Here is a 20,657-nt window from a genome sequence, read left to right as displayed (position 1 = left end):
CATGTCTGAGTTTTTAAAAGCCTGTGAGTCATTACCACGGCCAAATGCTCCAATGTCCACTGCTACAAACATACATCCGGCATCCGCAATCGCCATGAGTACTATTGAAAAGTACTTTTTGTAATTATAGTACTCAGATCCCGTTCTTTGGGGTTTGATGATCCGTATGTGTTTACCATCAACAGCTCCCAAACAGTTGGGAAAATTGCATACTGTCCAGAATTTGTCAGCAATTTCCATCCACTTTTCAGCGGTGGGCAGGGGCATAAATTCTGGACAAAGAACATTCCAGAGAGCCCGGCAGGTGTCAGCAACAATTCCAGACAAGGTAGAGATTCCAATACGGTACTGGAAGTGTAGTGAAGATAGGGTTTCTCCAGTCGCCAGGAATCTGTGAACAGACAAAGAAGTAAAATTAATATTTATGTATATTATTTTAAAAAACTATAAAATAAAATATTAGTGCATTCACGAAAACTAATTACCCAAGGTTTTGAATACTAAATTTAAAAAAAAAAACATCAGACCGCACCCCTTGGTTTTTAAAACATACCGTAATGTCACCAGTAGCCGTTCCTCAGGAGGAATCGCACGACGGAGCTGTGGGTCCTGTCTCCGGATGGATTGTTGGACACGAGCAAGCAAATCCATGAAACTTTCGTGGGACATCCGGATATAATCTGTAAATTTCTCCGGGTTTGACTGGAGCTCGCTGTAGAGGGTGTGGTATGCCCCACGGCTCTCCCGGAGTTCAACAATCGGATGTATCCACATACGCCGCTGTCTTCGCTGCCTCTCTCTCTTCCTTTGTTCATGGCAAGCAACTGCATACGCCTGAGCCATCGCGATGTCCAAATCCAAGTTGAAGTGAAAACTCTTCCAGCGCAGATCCATGGTCACGAGAAGAATCAAGCAAATGTGAAGAATACTGTAGACAGGGTCTATATATTAACATACCACACCCACAATGAAGTCCCATTGGTCTTGTGTGTTGTTGAATGGTTGTTTTTTCTTTTTTGTGGGGTTTTTCCAAAACCTGTAAAAAAACGCAAACGCACAAAAAACGCATACAAACGCACAAAAACGCTGCGTTTTTTTCCTGCATGCGCATAAAAATGCTTGAAAAAAACGCAGCGTTTGTATGCATTTGTATGCATTTTTTCAATGCGTTTTTTTGCGGGAAAAACGCGCTGCAAAAAAAAGCAAGTGTGAAACTAGCCTTACGCATGTAAAATACTGACCATATTTTGCGCAGGTTAGTGTGACTCCAGCCTTAGACTCAGAATAACCCCAAAGAGCTAACACAGCAGAATATCAATAAAGTGCACAGGTGCACATAATTAATTATTTAAAATAGACACAGAGGAAAAAACAAAACAAAACAGGAATGTATCCACAAAAGGCAAAAACAAAAAATATAAGTGAAGTATACATAACATTAAATTAATATATCACGTCAACAATTATACAACAAAAAATCTTTATATGAATGTGATTAATAATAAAGCATAAACTCTTTCCTCAAATTCATACTCATAGGTGTTTGTGCATCAAGAAGGTAAATCCAAAATGCCTCTCTGTCTCTTAGTAATTTTTCTCTATTTCCACCTCTGGTTCTTTTTTTAATTTGTTCTATAGCATAAATTTTAATGAAAGAAAGATCCTTATTGTGAACAGACACAAAATGACTCGATACATTGGATATATTTGGGTTGTGGGCTGAACAATATCATGCAGGTGCTCCCGAATCCTATCCTTTAATCTACGAATGGTCGAACCCACATATTTTAAGTTACAATGTGTACATTCCACAATATAAACAACAAAGTTTGAATTACAGTTCAAAAAATTTTTTATTTTATATTCTTTGTTGTTTGAGGAATCAAAAAAGGACAGGGTTTTGAATGAAAAGATGCACGTTTTACAGGGAGACTGACCACATCTGTGGTAGCCCATTACCGATAACCAGTTTTTATTTTTATTTGTACTGTATAGACTAGGAGATAAAAAATTCCCCAAAGTTGAGGCTCTCCTAGAAACAATCCTGATCCCATTTTTTAGTAGCTTGTCGTCATTACGGAGTAAATGTAAATTGTTATTAATTATTTTACTGATTTCTTTAAAGTATGGACTGTAGGTAAGAACCAGTGTGGGACTATCATTCTGTTGAGTTCTATTTTTATTATGACATTTTGGTTTGAGTAATGTTTTCCTTGTTTTGCTATTTACGATATTAGCTGCTCTATTTATAGTCCAATTTGGATAGCCACTAGAGTTGAGCGATACCATCCGATATTCAGAAATATCAGATCAGATTGGATCGGCCCGATACACAAAAAGTATTGGGCATCGCCGATTCCGATACCGGAAGTCCCATTCAAGTCAATGGGACAGAAATATCGGAATTAAAAAAACCCTTTCTTTCCTTGTACATCCTGTTCGGGAGGGGGGAAGAGTGTGGGCGGTGCGTAGGCGGACACTGTGCGTGTCTGTGTGTGCGGGCGGGGTCTGTGCGGGCCTCTCGGGGGTCTGTGCCAACTGTTGGGGGCCTGTGCCGGCTGCCGGTGGTCTGTACGGGTCTCTCGGGGGTCTGTGCCGACTGTCGTGGGCCTGTGTCGGCTGCCGGTGGTCCCATCGGACGATGCCTGCTACAATGACAGTGATTGACACATTAGCCAATGATGGGACAGTAGTAGTCCCATCATCCGGCTAATGTGTTGAATGTTTTTTTTTTTGTTTTTTTTTACATACTACATGTCATGGTCACGTGTGTCTGGACGCAGCGAGTACCGCAAGGCGAACCCATGACACACGTGACCCTGGATACACCGCCTCCAGTGGGGTGAATTTAAATAATAAAACCTGCAGCTGGATACGCCGCCTCCAACAGGCAAATTTAGGTATTACACGTAAATCTGGAAACCCCGCCTCCAGTAAGGCGAATTTAAATAATAAGGGAAACCTGGGAAACATTAACAATGGTGGGCCCTGTGATAGGGAATAGGGAAGTGGAGACCTCCTGAGCTCCCCTGAGCCAGTGTCCCTGCACTCCTAACGTTCCCTATGCCGGTTCCGCACCGGGCGCGCAACAGGAACCTAAAACCCCTAGCTCGCCCTGACCTAAACCCTTACTAGGGAATTGGTCGGTGCCGAAACTAATCCCACCACTGCACTAAAACACACATGAAAAAAGGTGACAAAACAGGGGAAACACCACTTAGCTTTGCTCTGTTGCGTACGCTCCTAGCAACAGAGCCCACCACCCGTGTGCATCTTCTCCTCCACCCGGATCCATCACCATAACTGGATCCTTCACCATAGTGCAGCCTTGGAACAGAGTCCACCACCAATTGCAGCTGTCCAGTAACAGAGTTCAGCTTCTGCCAAAACGTCCAGCATGCTTGAGTCCAGCTCTCAACAACCAAGTCCCGCATGCTGAATGCAACTCTCTACATAGTCATCATTCCACCAAGCCATGCAAGCACTTCCTGCCAGCACCATAAACTGTGACTCCACCACGCCATGCCAGCCCTTCTTGCAGACCACTGCCACTCGTCCCCTCTGGCTGGGCTGCGCAGGACTCATGTTCAGCTCCTTCCTCCCCCAGGCTTACTTGCAAAATGAAACACAATATCACCAACAGTCATTGAACCCACCTGGCTCCCTTTTATAGAGCCTAACACCTGATTTGTAATTGCGTGCACATTAACCCTAAAACTAAGGTGCGATACCACTCACCACCATCGGGCAACTTAGAATGAAACACCACGTGTAATAATTCTAATGGCCACCGGGGGCAATCACAATACACTTTGGCACCAAGCCAAAGGAAAAAAAGTTCACTTTTCCATTTAAACTGTCAGATCCAGCCTGGATCATGACACTACATACATACTAAATTCATACAACATACATACATACTACATACTACATACATGCTACATATATACTACATTCATACAACATACATACATACTACATACATACTACATATATACTACATTCATACAGCATACATACATACTACATACTACATACATGCTACATATATACTACATTCATACAACATACATACTACATACATGCTACATATATACTACATTCATACAACATACATGCATACTACATACATGTTACATATATACTACATTCATACAACATACATACATACTACATACATGCTACATATATACTACACTAATACAGCATACATACATACTACATACATACTACATTCATACAGCATACATATATACTACATACATACTAGATGTATACTGCATTCATACAACATACATACTACATACATGCTTCATATATACTACATTCATACAACATACATACATAGTACATACATACTACATGCTACAGACATGCAACATACATACATACTACATACTGCATACATACTACATACATACTGCATACAATACATTCATACAATACATACATATAGACATATTTTTTCATAGATGACACTGGCTTCGGGGATCAAAGTGACAAGTGATGGTGAGTATGTTCTCTATGTTATATGTACTGTATGTCTATGTATGTATTGTATGAATGTATTGTATGTAGTATGTATGTAGTATGTATGTAGTATGTATGTATGTATGCAGTATGTAGTATGTATGTAGTATGTATGCAGTATGTAGTATGTATGTATGTTGTATGTCTGTAGCATGTAGTATGTATGTAGTATGTACTATGTATGTATGTTGTATGAATGTAGTATATATGAAGCATGTATGTAATATGTATGTATGTTGTATGAATGTAGTATATATAGCATGTATGATGTTGTATGAATGTAGTATACATGTAGTATGTATGTAGTATGTATGTATGTTGTATGAATGTAGTATATATGTAGTATGTATGTAGTATGTTTTTTTTTTCTTTACATTCAACACATTAACCAGCACACACACAAGACCCCCGGCAGGCCCGCACAGACCACCAGCAGCTGGCACAGACCCCCGAGAGGCCCGTACAGACTACTGGCAGCCTGCACAGGCCCCCTGCAGGCCCGTCTAGACCCCCGACAGCCAGCACAGGCCCCCCGGCAGGCCCGTACAGACCCCCGGCAGGCCCGCACAGACCCCCGGCAGGCCCGTACAGACCACCGGCAGGCCCGTACAGACCCCCGACAGCCGGCACAGGCCCCCGGCAGGCCAGCACAGACCCCCGACAGCTGGAACAGACCCCTTTCAGGCCCGTACAGACCCCCGCAGTCGGCACAGACCGCGCATCATGATGCGCACAGACCGCGCATCATGATGACATCATTTCAGCAGCCAATCACAGCCACAACAGTGGCTCATTGCATTATAGGAACTTCCGATTCCGGTATCCGATATTGAAAAAATATCGGTACTCGGTATCGGAATTCCAATATAGCGAATATCGGCCGATACCCAATATTTGCAGTATCGGAATGCTCAACACTAATAGCCACGTTTATTTAAACGATTTTTTATAGAAATAAATTCCCTGTCAAAAGACGAAGTTTCACTGCAATTTCTCTTCGCTCTGATTAATTCACCCACAGGAATCGCTTTGATTGTGTGAGCGGGGTGGAAAGAATGTGCATGCAAGACTGTATTGCCAGCAACCTCTTTGCCATGTGTGGAGGAGGAAATGCACTGTTGCGGTATCCCAATTAAACAAAACAAATTGTAGACCTATCAAAACTATGTGTGAATTTCAAATTAAATTGATTAACATTAATGTAATCAATAAAAAGAGGAATGAGGCAAACGTCACCCTTCCATATGATGAGCAGATCATCTGTGTATCTTATATACCATTCAATGTTTTCCCAAGAAAGGATTATTTACGTAAAAAATAAACAGCTCCTCCCACCATGCCATCACCAAGTTAGCGACCGAAGTGGAGAACTTGGCCGCCATCGACACACCACTATTCTGTAGATAGAATTTCTCATTGAATAAGAAGAAATTGTGAGACAGCAACAATGTAGTTCTGTAGTTCCATACAATATGAACTATATTTGCATATATATCCAATGTGTCAAAGCATTTTGTTTCTTTTCACAATAGGGATCTTTCTTTCATTAAAATTTATGCTATAGAACAAATTAAAAAAAGAACCAGAGGTGGAAATAGAGAAAAATTACTAAGAGACAGAGAGGCATTTTGGATTTACCTTCTTGATACACAAACACCTATGGGTATGAATTTGAGGAAAGAGTTTATGCATTATTATTACCGTATATACTCGAATATAAGTCGAGATTTTCAGCCCATTTTTCTGGGCTGAAAGTCCCCCTCTCGGCTTACAGTATATTCGAGTCATATACACCAGGGGGTCGGAGGGGGAGGGGGGTTGGAGGGGGAGGGGGGGGCGGGGGAGTCAGGTCATACTTACCCGTCCTGACGCTGTCTCTTGAGCCCCCAGCTTCTTCGTGCTCTCTCTTCCTGCCTTCAGCGGTCACGTGGTACCGCTCATTAAAACTCATGAATATGCGCATATTCATGAGTTTTAATGAGCAGTATCACATGACCGCTGAAGACAGGAAGAGAGAGCGCGGAGAAGCTGGGGGCTCAAGAGACAGCGTCAGGATGGGTAAGTATAGCGATACTCACCTGTCCTGCGTCCATGGCTGCTTGCTGCTGTCTGTCATCTGTCAGTTACTTCAGACAGCAAAGGGCGCTGTGACGTAGTAAGTGCGTGCCGCGCCCCCTGCAGTCTGAACGTCACTGACCGATGACGTGGCAGATAGCGGTGAGCAGCCATGGACGCAGGACAGGTGAGTATCTCTGGTGCAAGCAGTGACACCGGCACCTGACACCCAGTGACGGAGAGGTGAGTATGTCATTTTTTTTATTTTTATATGCAGCAGCAGCGGCAGCACATGGGGGCATAATCTATTTAGCATCTTATGGGGACAGCATATGGGGGAATAATCTATGGAGCTTCTTCTGGGGACACCATATGGGGGAATAATCTATGGAGCTTCTTATGGGGGCAGCATATGGGGGAACAATCTATGGAGCTTCTTCTGGGGACACCATATGGGGGAATAATCTATGGAGCATTTCCCACCCTAGGCTTATACTAGAGTCAATAAGTTTTCCCAGTTTTTTGTGGCAAAATTAGGGGGGTCATCTTATACTCGAGTATATACGGTAATCACATTCATATAAAGGTTTTTTGTTGTTTTATTGTTGACGTGATATATTAATTTAATGTTATGTATACTTCACTTATATTTGTGTTTTTGTCTTTTGTGGATACCTTCCTGCTTTTTTTTTTCCTCTGTGTCTATTTTAAATAATTAATTATGTGCACCTGTGCACTTTCTTGATATTCTGCTGTGTTAGCTCTTTGGTGTTATTCTGAGTCTAAGAGCGTATACCGCTCGAAACGCGTACAGAACCTCCTGGGCACTCTCTGTGCGGCTATCCCATGTCAGGGTAAAAACCGCAATGATGACTATAGCAGCCATGCATGTATTTTAATGAAATAAATAAAGAAAATTCTGGATTTTACTCCTTGAGCTGGACTTTCCTTTTTCTATGAAGTATTTCAAGATGTCCAAGTGGAGACGTGTCTTTGCTCGGACCTTGCTGCAGCATCAATGAGGGTGAGCTGAACTAAATCCTTCTTTCTCCATAGTTACGGATGCTGCAATACCTGATATGTGTACTTTTATTGTTTATTTTTTTATTTACATAAATAAATATATTTACTGGAAAAATATTTGTTTATTTTCTTTATTTGAGGATATAAAAAAATATATTATTACACTTTTTAATATTTTTTTTACTCTTTTACATTGTCCCAGTATGGGACATTACTGTATAACATCAGATTGCTGATCTGATATTCTGCAATGCATCTGCACTGCAGGGCATTAGACCAGGATCTGACAGGCAGGGAGGAGATGTCTCAGGTCCTGCTCTGAGCAGGCACTGACATGTCATCTTTCATGCAGGCCCTGAAGGACCCCGTGGCCATCTTGCGGCCAGGGGTCTCCATGGAAACCATCATGACAACGCCATTGCACTGTGCGATATCCCTCTATATTGCTGTCACTACTGACAGTGGCATCAGAGGTGTTAAATGCCCGTGATCAGTGCTAGCACCAATCATATGTGTGAGTCCCTGTGCCTGCATGTCTTGCGGCTTTTTGACAAACAGACAATCCCTGCATGTGTTGCGGCCATCGAACAGCCGTAAGACATGCAGGAGTGGAGACTCAAATATATTTTTTGAGCATGCCAAAGTCACTCGGTTAGCACCCAAACATACTTGGATAACATCTTATCCATGCACATTCGCTCATCACTATTAATAATATAACTTTCATTACAAAATCTTCTATTTTACTCAAATTAGTTGATGCAAAAATAAATACACCCCACATCCAAACATCTACTTTTTTGCAAAACTTCCATGATTTTTAAGAACAGCACCAAGTCTTCAAGGTATGGAATGAACAAGATGGTGGCATATTGCAACATCTATCTTTTTCCATTCTTCAAGAACAACCTCTTTTAGAGCCTGGATACAGGATGTAGAGTGAAGCTCAACTTGTCTCATCAGAATTCCTCATAGGTGTCCAACTGGGTTCAGATCAGAAGACATATTTGGCCACTGAATCACTTTAACCCTGTTCTTCAGAAATGCAACAGTGGCTTTAGATGTGTGTTTTGGATCATTGTCATGTTTGAAAAATGCACGTCTACCAAGGGGACAGAGTTATGGAAGCACCTTCTCTTTCAATGGAGAGCCGTACAACTTGGAATTCATGATAGCAGCAATGAGTAGCTCCCAGACACCATGAGCACTCATGCAGCCCCACATAAGGACATTGCCACCACCATGCATTTTTCTAAATTAATTTTTCTAAATACATGGTGCCTACAGTGAAATATGGTGGTGGCCTTGTTCCTATGATCACAATGTCCTGGGAGTTCTGAAGAGATAGTTTGAGCATCACTCTCCATATAACATCCAGGCTCTAAAAGAAGTCTATTGAAAAAAAAATATGTTGCAATATATTGCCAGCTTATTCACTCCATGCCTAGATGACTTGGTGATGTACTTAAAAATCATGAAGGTCATACAGAGTACTAGATGTAGCTGTTTTTGATGTGGGGTGTATTCATTTTTGCATCAACTACTTTGAACTGAAAACTGAAGATTTCGTAATGAAAGAAATATTATTAAACTTACTTTCATGTTTTAGATAAAGAAATGTTCTATGAAACTCAATCTTGTCAAAATTGCAAAAATTGTTTTTGTTTTCAGTGAGATATTGATTAAAATCTTACTTTTTTTCTTACTTTTTTTGATTATTCAAAATGTAAAGAAACACTATGAATATTAGCACATTCAATTATTATCACTATAATAGTAGAATTCTATAAAAAATTAAACTAGGCATTTTACTATCCAAAAGAAAAAGATAACAAATTGTCAACACACGCACAACTTATACACTATCATGTGTCCTTACCGCTCACAGTTGGTTCCATCTGTAAATCCCATGCAGCCCTTACAAGCACCAGTTACTGGGTCACATATCTCAGAATTGCCATTACATTTACAGGGTCGGCAGTTGGGAAATCCATAATATCCAGGCAAGCAGCTGTCACAGCGCTGTCCTTGTATGTCTCTGCGACAAGTGCACTGTCCAGTCACCTGATTACATAATGTGCTTATTGACCCTTTGCTGTCACAGTTACATTCTACAAAACAAAACAGAAAATAATGTTTTATCTGTTTTTATGAATGTAATTTCCAGTGGAAAATTAGTGCTTCAGGTCTGATAATGGCTACAGAGAACAAAACCTTTCTGTCCTTCTAATTCTATAGTAACCAGGATGTTTCTCCCTCTTCCCCAACATGTATCTGCAGAACATCCTGTGAATAGCAAACCTTGGCAACCATTAGTGCCAAATCTATCGCTGCCCACAGCACACCTGTCAGTTGATTCTGATGATATTAAAGGGGTTGTGCCACCATAAAAAGTATATTTTAATCTATATATCTTGGAATAATAATAAGTTTCACAATTGGATGTTTTTATAAAAAAATGTTCCTGTCCCGAGATAATCTTATAAATGTGCCCCAGTGTAATGGCTGTGTCTGACCATGCAGAAACAGGTCAGATATTCCATAGCTTAATGTAATGGCAGGGCTGCAGTAAAGAGGCAACACACAGACTTAAAGTCTAATTTCAGTGGTTTAGGCTACTTTCACACATCAGGTTTTCGGCGTCAGGCGCGATCCGGCGTCGTGCCGGAACGCCGGATCCGGCAAATGTTTTGTAAAACCTGATGTGCCGGATCCGTTTTTCTGCTGGATCCGTCTTGTTCTTGACAGAAAAAACCGGATCCCACTCATCCGGTTCATCCGTTTTTCTATCCGTTTTTCGACGGATTACGCCGGATCCAGTTTTTAAAATTGACCCTTGTGGCCTTCCGAACGGGATTGGCTACTGGAAAACTATATGTAGCGTGTTCCTACAGCCCTTCTTTGACAGGTTGGAGAGGAGAAAGTGCAGGTTGGAGAGAAGAGCAAGTTACTGGCGAAGATGGATGTTGTGATTGGAAATATTTTGAAGAATTTGGCGGATTTTATAGCGGAGGCGAATCGTTTGAGGGTGATTGTCCTGGAGAAGGAGAGAGCGAGACAGCAGCGCATCAGGCATCGTAGACGACGTTTGTGGATCCACCCCATCACAGCCAAGAGAATGACGCGTGGGGTCTATTCTACACTCTGCATGGACCTTCGACGAAACCCGGATAAATTTTTTGGATATGTTCGGATGAAAATGGAGAATTTTGATTACTTGGTGGAGCGCATTGCACACCTCATAAGAAAAGCGGACACCTATTGCCGCTTCTCTGTTTCACCCGCAGAGCGTCTGATGGTGACTTTAAGGTAAGCCACATTTATTGGATATGCTCGCATCAGAGCACACTTTCACTGCAATCTTGTTGGTGGTAGTTTGTATCTCCAAGTGTTATAGCTGAGTTTTGGTATGTAATGCTGTGATTTAAAACTAATTTATTGTTTTTTAATTCCCCACAGATTTCTTGCAACTGGAGAATCCCTTTCGTCACTGCATTTCCAGTACAGACTCGGGATTTCCACCATATCTGGAATAGTGAAGTACACATGCCGTGCACTGTGGGACTCCTTAGCTGAAGAGTTTTTACCAGAGCCCACAACAGAGAGGTGGATTGAAATTGCTGACAAGTTTCAACAGATATGTCAGTTTCCCAACTGCTTGGGCGCTGTGGACGGGAAACATATCCACATTGTAAAGCCAGCCGGATCGGGATCGGAATATTTCAATTACAAGAAATATTTTTCAATTGTCCTCATGGCCATCGCTGACGCGGAATACAAATTTATTGCTGTTGATATTGGGGCCTATGGCCGCTCCAATGACTCTCAAGTTTTCAAACTGTCTGCCATGGGGCGTAAACTGTATGGAAACACCTTCCAGTTCCCACCACCTAGACCGCTGCCGCAAACATCTGGTCCACCTATGCCATTTGTCTGTGTAGGGGATGAAGCCTTCCAGCTGTCAGAACACCTTTTGAAACCGTACTCTAGCAGAGGATTGACAAGACCAAAACGCATTTTTAATTACCGCCTCACAAGAGCAAGAAGAATGGTTGAATGTACCTTTGGTATTCTGACAGCCAAATGGCGGGTCCTATTGACTGCGATCAACCTCAAGACAGAAACTGTTGACGAGGTGATCAAAGCTTGCGTGGTACTCCACAATTTTGTTATCTGCAAGGAACCCATTTCCATTGAGGACACCTCTGAAGAAACCACCTTGCAAGATTACCATGACATTGCCACTAGAAGTTCTGTGTCGGTTTCAGTAATGAGGGACAATTTTGCACTATACTTTATGTCACCTCAAGGCAGAGTACACTGGCAGGATGACAGAGTGTGAAAGATTTGTGCCCAACCAAACTTGTGTACCTTCTGTACCAACAGTATATACCTTTGCCAACCAAAGTTGGCTATCTTGTCATGGTCTCTATTTTTAGCTTTAGGCCACAAGTGTGTACCTGGTTGTGTTTTATGCAAAGTATTTCACCTTTTAACAAAAGTTGTGTACATTGTTAGGAAATCACCAACAATAAACACAACTTTTTAGGTGAAATACTTTGCTTCAAACACAACCAGGAACACAACTGTGGCAAAAAGCTAAAATTTACCCACAGTTATATACCTAGTTTTGAATACCTTTTTACCTTTTAAATACCCTGTATTTAACCTTTTTTTTAAACATATTTCGCCACAGAAAGAAATGACAGACAACCAGTGTAAACAATAATTTAACTTTTATTTAAAAATTTTTTTTTTTGTAAACTGTTTTTAAAGTTAAAAAAACTTTTTTAATAAAGGTTTGAAAAAAACTGGGCATTTTTATTACAAAACACACATTACAAATCTGTGTAGTGTGGGGTGGAAATACTGCTGGAGGGGCTGCGGGACACTTCGACAATGGGAGTGTGGAGAGAGGATTGGGATCGTGGTGGGGAAGGAACAGTTAGAGGTGATGGTGTGGAAAAAGCTACAGAATGGGTGGACATGTGGGAGGCAGAAGAGGTGGTGGGCGGTGGAGTTGAGGGTTGGGCAGGGACTGTAGGAGCAGATGATGTTGATGGAAAGTTGTATGGGGAAGGAGTTTGGTACGGGGAAGGAGTTTGGTACGGGGAAGGAGTTTGGTACGGGGCAGGTTGCTGGAAGTGGGGAGATGTCTGGTACTGGGGAGGTTGCTGGTACTGGGGAGGTTGCTGGTACTGGGGAGGTTGCTGGTATGTAATAGGAGGGGGAGGATGGGAAGTGGCTGGAGGGGGTGCAGATGTAATAGGAGGGGGAGGATGGAAAGTGGCTGGAGGGGGTGCAGATGTAATAGGAGGGGGAGGATGGAAAGTGGCTGGAGGGGGTGCAGGTGGAGGAACTACAGTGGTGGGAGGTGGAGGTTGGGAGGTAACCTGCTGTAGAGCACCGTGGCACGAATGCATTACATGCATCTGCTGGGTAGGAGATAGTGTTGCCATGCGCTCCACAACAGACCTGAAAAAGGTGTGGTTTGGCGAAGATCTTGCTTCTAAATGCATGGTTTGCAGAAGTGTCTTCACCTCCAGAATGCTGGAGTTGATCTGCTGAAAGCCTGCGGAGATTTGCTCTGACAAGACTTTTAGACAGTTCTGGAAAGATGCATTCAGATGCAAGAACTCTGGCGCATAAGTCTTTTCCTGACCCCTCTGCCGCTGCCGCCCAGTACCCGCAGGTGTACTAGAGGTGGCAGGGGCAGAAGGGTGGGGTAAAGGGAAAGCGATCTCCTCACCAGCAGCTTCATGTAATGTAGGCGGCCACGATGCTCCTGTGCTGGTGGATGGGACAGATGGGTCGAATGTGTGGGAAGGCTGGGAAGGTGCAGATGTACCGGGGCGGTCGAAGTGTCCCTCGGTGACAGTCTCCTCAGGGATCGCCTCAGAAGGGTCCAATCGTGCAGGCTCCCGAGTGCTGCTCACCGTGCTGTGGAATAAAGAGAAAAAAAAACAATTAAAATAGTGACATGGTATGGCCCTGGCTGAAAAAAAAAAGTTACATCTAAACATTTTTTTGTCACATGTGGTGTGTAATATTTACCTTCTGGTGAGCATTGTCTCCCGGAGGAACGACAGGGCTCGTGCGTACTTGTACTTGCTCCTGCGTCCTCCAGATCCACTCGGGGCCCACATCTCTTTATTGAACTCCTTCTTGAAACGATCCCTCACAGACCGCCACCGCTTCACAATTCTCTCCCCTGAAACGAGAAAGGACAAAGTGGTTAGTATACAACATCAGTGTTTCCCAAACTCCAGTCCTCATGGTCCCCAGGGGTCATGTTTTCAGGATTTCCAAAGTAAATAGAAATCCTGAACACATGATCCGTGGGGACCACGAGGACTGGAGTTCGGGAAACACTGGTTTAAATCAAGCAACCGGTACTGTATATACTTATGCTCTTTAATCTGGGCCCGAGCTTCGAGGTCCTCCCAGCGGTCCACAAAGAGCGAACAGATTTCCTCCCAGAGTCGTCGGGTAACGATAAGGTCAGCGTGGCGGCGGTCAGCCATATTCCAGAGCGGCTCCCTTTCTCTGACGAGATCGATGAGGCGGTCCACATCAATCCCTCCATCCTCACCGTCAGAGTCGGGAGCACGCTGTGAAGGCTGTTAAAGAAAAAGACAAAAATAACATAATTAGCCTCCACAAAAGAAATGAAATAAAAAGTGCAAAAAAAAAAAGCAAAAATATTTATACTTACACGCTGGTGACCGCCGCGTTGCTGTCGCCGACGACCCCGGGAGGCACTGCGAGGACCTCTTGGCCGAGCACCAGATTGGGAAGACTAGAGAAGAAAACAAAAAATGTTATGTCTTTGGATGTAGGCATTTGTTTGCTGTGTGTGGTCTGCAGAACATTGTTTTCTATGTGTTGTGTGTAGTGTGATGTTGTGTTTCTGCGTTTGATGCAAAAAACTTACCAATTGTGAGCCCACTCCAAGTGTCTGTCCACCCCTTCCTTCTTCTTCTGGGAGCTCCTCTTCATCTTGTGATTCCTGTTTTGAAATAAAAGGCAATGAATAGACATATATTCCAGAGATGATGGATTTTGGAAATAAAAACTTACCGTCAAACGCTGACGATGCGAGGGAGGGCTCCCAGAAGAAGATGTGCTGTCTTCCTCATGGCTAAACTCCATGGCTATGGGTGGTGTTCCTGCTGCTGCCATTGCTGCTGCTGCTGCTGCTGCATCTATTGGGAGGCTGTTGAATAAAGAGAAACAAAGGGCCAATGAATATCTTGATATTCCATAGCCCTAGTTTGGAGGAATGGGGGATTTGATAATTACCGTCTCTCATCTGCTGCTGGACTCCCCTCCCGTTGTTCAGCATGCTGCTCCATTTGGGGTGGTGCTGATGGTGCTGCTGCCGCAGATGTCTGCTGCCTTCTCCTGCTCCTGGTTCTTGGCTTGGGTGGCATGTTGGGTGTGGCTGAGGGTCACACTGTCTTGCTTTTATATATGTCTTGTGGGCAGAGCTACTGAGCATGCTCAGACCAAAAAAACCGGATCCGGCGCATTGCGGCGCTCATAGGCTTTCATTGTATGAAAAAGCCGGACAAGCCGGATCCGGCGTGTCCGGCTTTTTCGCCGGAGACAAAAAACGTTACAGTAGCCGTTTTTTCCAGACGCCGGATCGCGTCACATTGCCGGATCCGGCGAAAATCGGATGAAACGCATGGCCATCCGGCTCGATCCGGCTCTAATGCAAGTCAATGGGGGGAAACCGGATCCGGCATTGCATTTCGCCGGATCCGGTTTTTGTCAAAAGCGCCGGATCGCGCCTGACAGCGAAAACCTGATGTGTGAAAGAGGCCTTAATGTCAGTTTGCAAACAGCAGGTTAACAGAAAATAAGGGAAAAACATAAATGTACTCCAGCTTGGAGAACCACTGGTCCCAGACTCACCCCTTGCACGGAACAGGCTTAACTAAGCTGCTGCCTGGTCCTGCGGCCTCCACCAGGTGCCATTCCCAGGGTTGTTGAGAGCCTTGCTGCTATAGTCCTGCAGCCCGGGAATCCTGTATACAGGCTAAGTCCAGCCAAGTTCCTGTAACTTCTAGACACACATTCACCATGTGCCAAACACCAACCTCCATTACACTTTTTGTGTGTCTACCAGTAATTTTTGGAAATGTGAACACTCCTGGCTGGGTGTCCATCTGCTGAATTGGGTTTGTTGGTCCCTATTATACTATTTCTACTGTGGTGAAATTGATGCCACTTCTGTGGTGTAAGGCCCTCATTTGTTTAAATGTGAACACTACTGGTTGGGTGTCCATCTGCTAGATTGGGTGTAGAGGGAGACCTGTCAGTCCCTATTATACTATTTCTACTGTGGTGAAATTTGTTAGGCGTCGGGTCCCTGCAGCTACACAGCGGGAATCCAGAGTCTTGCATCCAGCGGTCTCCCATTCTCCACCGACCGCTCAGGAGCCTGCACAACAATCTCGGCATCCCAGACGCTCTGCTCAGACCAGCTCTGTAGGACTGGTTGTTGCCGCCACCTCTTGGTCAGCAATGGCAGCGCAGGCTGTCCTGCGGCAAGCCACTCCAGAGGCTAAGTCCTCTCGTCACGCTACTGGGCATGCTCATGAGAAGATCTCCCATTGGAGATCGGGAGTCACGTGCTCAGGTCCTTCTCCTGATCTGATTGGTCCATCTCAGAGATCTGGAAGGTCCCGGAAGCGCACGGCTATAAAAGGTCCGCATGGCCGCTCGGCCATGTGCTAGTATAGACTCTAATTGCTACTGTGTGAATGGTGATGGGTGTATGGACTGCAAATGACTCATTAAGATTCCCCTCCCTCTGATATTACGAGTGCGTTTAGAGATCTAGTTATAGAGTCAGCGCCAGTCAGTGGCAAGTTACTGGCCACACGGCACATCCTCCACAGTGCTAGCATCCGACAGTGCGCCCCTCTTGGGCACTGTCGCATTGCGGCTGGGTCAGTCCCTGCGCTGCTGTAGCAGCACTAGTTGGCGTCCGTGGTAGCAACGCCGCACGCACGGTAAATCTAGACGGACACCTCCCTGAGTCTTGGGCTTAGTCCTGTGACCACATACAGTGCGTGCACTTCGCTGAGTCCTGTGAGGTCAACAGGCTCGGCATTTATGTTCATGCCTTAGGCGACTCTGTGAATCAACAGAATACGCCCAGCGCACATTGGGTGACGTATAACCCGAGTGCACTATACCGCCATATAGCGCCTCTGCCATTGTCTAGCAGCGGTTTTAACACCCACTGCACGGTGGACCCCGGGCAGTGAACGCACTTTCTATTATTTAATATTTAGTGCGTTCCGCCGTCCCTAACATTATACTAGCGCCAGGGTCTGGCTAGTAATGGCGGACCTGCAGCAGCTACGGCAGTACATTCGGCAGCTGGAGAGCAGGTTGGCGGCTATTGAGAGCTCCACCTCAGCTGCGAATGCTACAGTGGCCGCTGCCCAGGCAGTCGCAGAGGCTGTCTCGCGTGTGCCCACACCCACGCCAGTGCCGACAATGTCCCGCCTCCCGTTGCCCAATAAATTTTCTAGCGACAGCGCCGCCTGCAGGGGTTTCATGAGCCAGTGCTCTATCCAGCTTGAGTTACTGGCTGTGCGATTCCCTACAGAGTGGGCTAAGGTGGGGTTTATCGTCTCCCTCTTGTCGGGCAGGGTGTTAGAATGGGCCACGCCGCTGTAGGAGCGTGGTGACCCCGTGGTTCTGAGCGCTGCTCAGTTCCTCACCTACTAAAACAGGTCTTTTTGGGACCTCGGGTCACTCACGACACCTCCCTCCAGCTATTAGCTTTAACACAGGGCTCCCTCTCGGTCAGCCACTACGCCGTTCGTTTTCTGACACTGGCTTCCGAGTTGGAGTGGCCTGATAAGGCGCTCGTCCCTGTTGTCTGGAGGGGTTTGGCGGAACATGTCAAAGATGCTTTAGCTACCAGGGAGGTTCCCGTAACTCTGGAGGAGCTGATTACTATCTCCATTGATCTCCGTTATATGAGCGCAGGTTGGAGCGAGCTCAAGCCAGACAGAGGGTTAAGTTGGCTCCTGCCTTCTCTGTACCTCTTGAACCCACGGAGATGTCTCACACTGACTCTAAGCCGCGTCCGGTGCGAAGCTCCGCACACTGTTATCAGTGCCGGCAGTTTGGCCACGTGGCTAACACGTGTCCACAGCGGTCGAAAAAACGATCACGCCCCGTGGTCGTAGGAGGGGGTCTATCAGATATGAAACCCTTTTCTCCCAAACCGGTATTCCGAGGGACGTTAGATAGCGGTGCTTCCACCTGGGAGGTAGAGGTCACGGTGGACTCCAGGGCAGAAGGGAATTTCATGTCTTCGTCCTTCGCCCAAAAGCACGCTATGCCGCTGGTGCTACTGCCCCATCCCATGACTATCAGGGTGGTTAATGGTGCGCCTTTACCATCTCCGGTCGCCCACCAGACAGCACCTCTTGGTCTCTCTATCTCACCATCTCACCACGAGATCTTGTCCCTGTTCATTTTGCCAGATGGCATCGACCAGGTGCTTCTCGGAGTTCCCTGGCTCCGTTACCATTCCCCTCATATTGATTGGTCTTCGGGGAATATACTGGGTTGGAGCAAGGACTGTGAGGGAAGGTGCATGAGGGGCAGTGTCCAAGTAGCCTCCAAAGAAGTGCCCGCGGATCTTTCCGCGCTTCCTAAACACTACCGACAGTACGCAGACGTTTTCTCCAAAAAGTCTGCGGAGACGCTTCCGCCGTACTGTCCATGCGATTGCCCGATAGACCTATTGCCAGGCGCGTAACCTCCTAGAGGCCGCGTATATCCTCTATCTCTCCCTGAGACGGAGGCTATGTCACGATATATCCGGGAGAACCTGGCAAGAGGTTTAATCAGAAAATCGGTGTGTCGCAGGCTGGTGCAGGGTTCTTCTTCGTGCAGTAGAAGAGTGTAGAGTTGTGCCCCTGCATTGACTACAGAGGTAAACGCCATTACTGTAAAAAACAAAGTTACTGGCCACACGGCACATCCTCCACAGTGCTAGCGTCTGACAGTGCGCCCCTCTTGGGCACTGTCGCATTGCGGCTGGGTCAGTCGCCGCGCTGCTGTAGCAGCACTAGTTGGCGTCCGTGGTAGCGACGCCGCACGCACTGTAGGTCTAAACAGACACCTCCCTGAGTCTTGGGCTTAGTCCTGTGACCACATACCGTGCGTGCACTTCGCTGCGTCCTGTGAGGTCAACAGGCTCGGCATTTATGTTCATGCCTTAGGTGACTCTGTGAATCAACAGAGTACGCCCAGCGCACATTGGGTGACGTATAACAAGCGTGCGCTATACCGCCATATAGCACATCTGCCATTGTCTAGCAGCGGTTTTAACACCCACTGCACGGTGAACCCCGGACGGCGAACGCACTTTCTATTATTTAATATTTAGTGCGTTCCGCCGTCCCTAACAGAAATTGATGCCACTTTTGTGGTGTCTGCCAGTAATTTTTGGAAATGTGAACACTCCCTTTTGGGTGTTCATCTGCTGGATTGGGTGTAGTGGAAGACATATCAATCACTATTATACTATTTCTACTGTGGTGAAATGGATACCTCTTTGATGGTGTCTGCCAATTATTTTTGGCAATGTTCACGTCTCCTTCATGCGTGTTGCCTGTAGCAGTAGGCCTCTGAGACCATACCTGGAAGGCCTCCATTAACCCTCATGCCTCGTGTCCCACAGGCACCAGGAGCACTTCTTTGTGCTACATAATCCACAGGTCTAATACAGCATTTATTGCCACACTCTCAGACCCTACTCCGCACAGATCTTGCTTGAGAAAGGCAACAAATGCTGAAACGTTGCAAGAAAATATCTGTTTATCCCAGGGTCTTTTTTTCCATTTTTTTGTTATGTGGTGGGGTTTTGCCTCATTTTTGTTTAACCATTGGTGAATAAACCTATCATATGAGAGCTGAAGTTTTTTGTATTATTAATACTTGGACTTTTTCTTCAGAGCACCCCTCACATATTTCAATAATCTAGAAAATAAGTCACTAACTCACTAACCTAAACTTACTTGCACAGTTGTGATAAAGTCCCGATCCAAAGAAACCAGGTAGACATGATTCGCAGTTAGGACCATATGTGTTTTTCGTACACAGCAAGCACTCCCCTGTAATCTTGTCACACGAGTTAGGATCTTCTACATTAATGTTGTCATTGCACTGACACGGTAAACACTCTTCCCCTTCTTCTATGTTTCCATAAAATCCATCAGGACATTCATTACAGTTCTTTCCTGAGAAAATAAGGAACACAGTAGAAAGTTTAAAGGAAACAAATATATAAAGTTGGCATAAATGTGCACATATTTGCTTTACTGATCATTTGTCTTTTGTACTGATTCCAGAATGCATTTTATATACATACTGGGCTGTCATTGAAATCAGAAAGGTTAGTTTCAACTCTGTAATAGTCATGTGAGTTTACATAAATTGACAAATCAATGATCTCTGTTCATAAAAAACAATACTGAATATCTCATTATTAATATGTATTATAAAGGAAGATTAAAATGGCAAACATTTGCAAAAAAATTAAAAAACTTATATTGAATTCAATTGGGAGTTACCTGTATAACCTTCAAAACAATTGCAGGTCACCTCCATAGTCTTATTGTTTTGTTTACAAGAATCTGCAAAGTATTTCTTGCTTGTAGGAGACCCCGGACACATGCATGGGCGACATGGTTGTCCCAATAATGGATTACCAAAATAATTATAAATACACCTAGAAGTAAAGTATACACTTGGTTATGGCATCTGTACATATAAAATTGAATGTAGGTGTGTATCACCAACCAATCACGAATGCTCTTTCATTTCACCAGAGCTGTTTAAAAGAAGCTGAGGTGTGATTGGTTGCTATGAGCAACAGTTTTCCTTGCAACCAATCACTAAGCATCTTTCATTTCACCAGAGCTGTTTAAAAGAAGCTGAGCTGTGATTGGTTGCCATGAGCAACAGTTTTCTCACTCCACGACAACACCTCAGCAGACAGTGACCGG

At 44.7% G+C, this 20,657-nt stretch overlaps 1 protein-coding gene across 1 annotated transcript in view; it reads right to left on the bottom strand.

Moving 5' to 3' along the window:
- LAMB4 (laminin subunit beta 4) overlaps positions 1–20,657 on the bottom strand; it is a 339,109-nt gene that overhangs the window by 213,765 nt on the left and 104,687 nt on the right. The window contains exons 21-23 of the mRNA XM_073573188.1: positions 20,223–20,380; positions 19,731–19,889; positions 9,488–9,635 (exon numbers count right to left, since the gene is read on the bottom strand). Of these exons, the coding sequence (XP_073429289.1) occupies positions 9,488–9,635; positions 19,731–19,889; positions 20,223–20,380 (465 nt within the window). The remainder of the gene's footprint in view (positions 1–9,487; positions 9,636–19,730; positions 19,890–20,222; positions 20,381–20,657) is intronic.

The sequence above is a fragment of the Dendrobates tinctorius genome, unplaced genomic scaffold, assembly GCF_039654945.1.
Source record: "Dendrobates tinctorius isolate UK_male_01 unplaced genomic scaffold, ASM3965494v1 ptg000035l, whole genome shotgun sequence".
In the NCBI taxonomy this organism is placed as follows: domain Eukaryota; kingdom Metazoa; phylum Chordata; class Amphibia; order Anura; family Dendrobatidae; genus Dendrobates; species Dendrobates tinctorius.
This window is presented reverse-complemented; position numbering and strand designations above follow the sequence as displayed.